Source organism: Lygodium microphyllum, chromosome 3 (genome assembly GCF_053477565.2).
Source record: "Lygodium microphyllum isolate KBCC chromosome 3, Lygodium_microphyllum_v1.1.10, whole genome shotgun sequence".
NCBI classification, from domain to species: domain Eukaryota; kingdom Viridiplantae; phylum Streptophyta; class Polypodiopsida; order Schizaeales; family Lygodiaceae; genus Lygodium; species Lygodium microphyllum.
In genome coordinates, this window is record NC_141137.1 from 128,255,748 (window position 1) to 128,259,970 (window position 4,223).

The following is a 4,223-nucleotide window of genomic DNA, read 5'->3' on the forward strand; positions in this document are numbered from 1 at the left end:
CTCCTTGCTTGAATCAAGTCCAATTAGATTTTGACATGGCTGATTGTCTCCATTGTATAAAGAATGTTGCCTCAAACTACCAAGCATGTACCCCTACAACTAGCTTTTGTATTTGCCCTCTTGTGCTCGTGAGTATGCCACTCAAGCAGAGGAGTGCATTGCCTATGTGGTTATATGATGTAGTTTAATCCATGCTTACCTTCATCGCCTACGTGGTTATATGGTGTAGTTTTTATCCATTGTATAAGGGTTGATAGACTTCTGCTATGGCGAACCTTTCCCACCAAAGCATATGTAACTTTCTCCGTTTTAGTGAGAAAAATTTAACCGTGTTATCGGACTCTCTCTCTTTCGGTGAAATACAGTTTTTACTGCGTTTTCAAAAAAAGAGTGCACATGAGAGTTTACACTTTAAACCTAGCCGAATTGCAGACACAGAGAGAGAGAGAGAGAGAGAGAGAGTGTGTGTGTGTCTCATGGGGTTCAAAGGCGTACTATTCCGTCGCGTGTCGATGCATGGTTGAAGAAGAACATGGATCCTTCTTTCCTCTTCTCTGGCCTTCACTTCGACAAGAAACGATTTGCCGCAGATTTCGAGAAGTTCAAAAAGACCACCGAAGAGACTGACGTCGTCCCTTCTGCATGCATCAATGGCCCCATCACAGGGACGAAAAGGATCTCGATAGAAGCTATGCAAAATGACTTTGTGCCCAGGAAGAAGGCGCGGAAGAAATTGGCGACCGACAAGCAAGCTGTGAATCTCTTCAAGCCTTTGCAAAATGCCTCTGATTTGGAGAAGGATCTCAATGAACAGGGAACACAGGAGCAGGCGAAGGAATCTGAGCTTACAAGGAAATCAGAGCTTGCAGGACTGATCAGAAAGCAGCATAGAATCCATATTGGAGGCCATAACATCCCGTTTCCTCTCACCGGATTCCAGGAACTCAGGTCTTTGTATGGCTGCAAATCCTATCTCATGCGCAACATCACTGTGGCTGGGTTTAGCGAGCCCACACCAATACAGCGGCAGGCCATCCCTGTCCTTCTCTCAGGAAGGGAGTGTTTTGCCTGTGCACCCACGGGCTCCGGAAAGACACTGGCGTTTGCCCTCCCCATACTCATGAGATTGATGGTCCCCAGCAAGGAGGGCATACGAGCTGTTATTCTCGCACCGACTCGAGAACTGGCGAAACAAATTACAGAGGAGTTCAAAATGTTGGCTAAAGGCAGAAAGTTCAGGATTAGATTGATGACCAAGAGCTTGTCGCGCTGTGCAGATTTCGAAAAGCTCCCATGTGATGTTTTAATTTCAACTCCCCTGCGACTAGATTATGTCCTGAACAAGTCTAACATTGACCTCAGTAAAGTAGAGTATCTTGTGCTTGATGAATCGGACAAACTCTTTGAGCTTGGATTTGTGGAACAGATTGATGCGGTTGTGAATGCATGCACAAATCCCTCCATCTTGAGGGCTCTTTTTAGTGCCACACTACCTGATTCTGTTGAGGAGCTTGCACGGAGTATCATGCATGATGCTGTGAGGATCATTGTGGGTGAGAAAAATTCTGCTTCTCAGACGATATGCCAAAAGCTATTGTTTGTTGGAAGTGAAGAAGGGAAATTTTTAGCTCTGAGACAGTTGTTTCAAGAGAGTCTGAAGCCTCCAGTTTTACTATTTGTGCAAAGCAAGGAGCGGGCAAAGGAATTACACAGGGAACTTCTGTTTGAAGATATCAAGGTTGATTGTATCCATGCTGACTTGACCCAAGCACAAAGGGAAAGAGCTGTAGAGAGATTCCGGGAGGGCAAGTCCTGGGTATTAATAGCAACTGATCTCTTGGCTCGAGGAATGGATTTCAAGGGTGTCAATTGTGTCATTAATTTTGATTTTCCAAGCACAACTGCTGCTTATATACATCGTATTGGTCGTAGTGGCAGAGCAGGGAGGCCTGGGGAAGCTATCACATTCTACACTGAGGATGATGTCCCTTTTTTGAGGTCAATTGTGAATGTCATTAAGGCCTCTGGCTGTGAGGTGCCTTCCTGGATGCTAACACTTCCCAAGAACCAGAGGAAGAGGCATAACCCTCAAAGGGAGCATATATCCTTGCATCCTCAAGGAAAAAAACAGAAACGTCATCCTCTTCCAAAGAAACCATCCGGAAGTTCAGATGGGTAACCTTGTGAAAAGTGATGAACGTATGCCACAAAATGTCCATTGTATGACGATTTTGAAAAGATGAACATTTTAAGCTAAAATTACCTCTGCAATACTTCCATAGCTGGATATACATTTTCAAAATCTATAAAAGTTGTGCAATTTTTGATTATTTTAGTTTACTTCTCTTGATTTGTTGTATTTTCCTTTCGCATTTCAAGCCTGAAGGATACAATTGGTTGTTGAATTTGTCTTGGTGTGAGTCTGTCATTCAAACTTTGGCAGCTAATTTGCTGGCTTTTGTTGTACAGTGTGGCTGCACTGGTTCTATGAACTGGAGTGCTTGAGCATGTCATTTGCTCTAAAATCTGCATTCTCAGGGCTAAAGTTAATACTCTCCAGGCTTGTCAACAGAGAAAAAAGATCAAATTTTATTGTCTGCATCCCCAACAGAGTTAAAAAGTGACAGTCAGCTGACTCAGAAGTGAATCAGGTTTATGTCCTCTGTACACATAAAAAGGTTTTATATTTCTAAGGTGCTTTACTTGGAGATTTTGCAAGCATCTTTAAGTGGACTCAGCAAGAATAATCCAGCCTTGGTGCAAATAGCACTTGACTTTTACTGCATGCGTCCACAGTTGGTAATATTGCTGGTGCTTGTCAGGCCTGACTTGCAGATTTTGTACAAGATGAGTGGGTGGGCAAGTACATTTGCTCAATGTGAAAGGTGAATGCAGGCAATCTCAAAGGTGTCAGGGACACACACTGATAGCATTGTAAAATAACTGGGCAGCACATAAGATATCTGTTATGGATAGACAAGTGGAGATGATGGCCCCTAATTTTGCACAGGATTGTGGATGTCATTGGCTTCTGATGGTGAGATGCTTCCTTGGGTGCTGACACTTCCCAGGAGCTGGAAACAGATCCATAATGCTCAAGGTAGCATACATCCTTGCATCCTCAATGCAATAAATGGAAATATTGTCCTCTCCATAGATGCAGTCCAGTCGTTCTTTTGGGTGACGATGATATTATGTTAGAAAATGTGGAGGAGGTTACGAGGTTTCAACTTACAAGCACCCGTCATGTTTCTATAGCTGAATAGCATGAAGATTCCTTAAAATTCTTGAAACTTGAGAGCAATTTTTTGGTCTCAAGTAAGCATGTATGTGTCAATGCACACGAGGATCTGTAAGCGTGATACTTGCCATTTTTCTTCTCTTCTTGGAGTCCAGTGGTTTGTTGAAATTGTCATGTTGGTGTTAACACCATTCAGATATCTGTAGCCAGTTGGCGTAGTTGGTACGAGTGTAAGTGCTGCACTGGTCCTAGTAATCAGAGTACCATATCTTTGTAATTGGCACTCAGATTTTCATTGTCTGTAGGGCTAATATTCGTGGAGAAAGGCTTTCTGTTATTATTCTGAATATGTGTATATCCAATAGGATGATAATTGACATAGTTGGCCGAAGTGAATCAAGGATGTCTCATCAGCATATGTGCATGGCTTCAAGTATTGATAGATTTCTTGGAGATCTCACAAGCACCTTCAAATGCACCGAGCAATAACAAGCCGGTTTGGGTGCAAATTACACAGCTTAGTATGGTTGGCAACTGCTTTTGACCAACCTGTGCACTACAGCTTTTGATCAATGTGGTTGGTGGTTGTGTTTAGTCGGCTGTAATTGCCAGTCTTGATTAGAGATTCCAGTATCCTTGTGTCCTGATTGGAGCTCTTGTAAGTATAGAAAGTGTTAAATGGCAGAGTAGGTTTGGAGGAACAAAGAGTGAGTAGTCAGCTCATCCCATTTCTTTTTATTATTCCCTCAAGTAACTAGTTGAGTAGAATCGTTATAACTAGGTAATCTAGCCAATGTACTAACTGTGGTTAAGTTAGAGACCACCGACTTATTAAATGTCCTACACTTGTGTACAGTTGGACATACAGTTAGATTGTTGGTCACACACATAGACAGATAGACATAGCTTGAAGTCTTAACACTCTCCCTCAAGCTCAAGATAACACATGCACACCAAGTAGTTGTCGGAATCAAGTGAACTT

The 4,223-nt window shown here is 42.6% G+C and overlaps 1 protein-coding gene across 1 annotated transcript; it reads left to right on the forward strand.

The window, feature by feature from the left end:
• The first annotated feature begins 387 nt into the window (after positions 1-387).
• On the forward strand, positions 388-3,496 carry LOC148038881 (P-loop containing nucleoside triphosphate hydrolases superfamily protein). Its single transcript, XM_087674771.1, has one exon. The coding sequence runs from the start codon at positions 533-535 to the stop codon at positions 2,177-2,179; it is 1,647 nt and encodes a 548-aa protein (XP_087530897.1). The 5' UTR covers positions 388-532; the 3' UTR covers positions 2,180-3,496.
• The last annotated feature ends 727 nt before the right edge of the window (positions 3,497-4,223 follow it).

Coding starts and splice junctions, on each gene's coding strand:
- LOC148038881 (XM_087674771.1), top strand. CDS start 533: ATGGATCCTTCTTTCCTCTTCTCTGGCCTTCACTTCGACAAGAAACGA.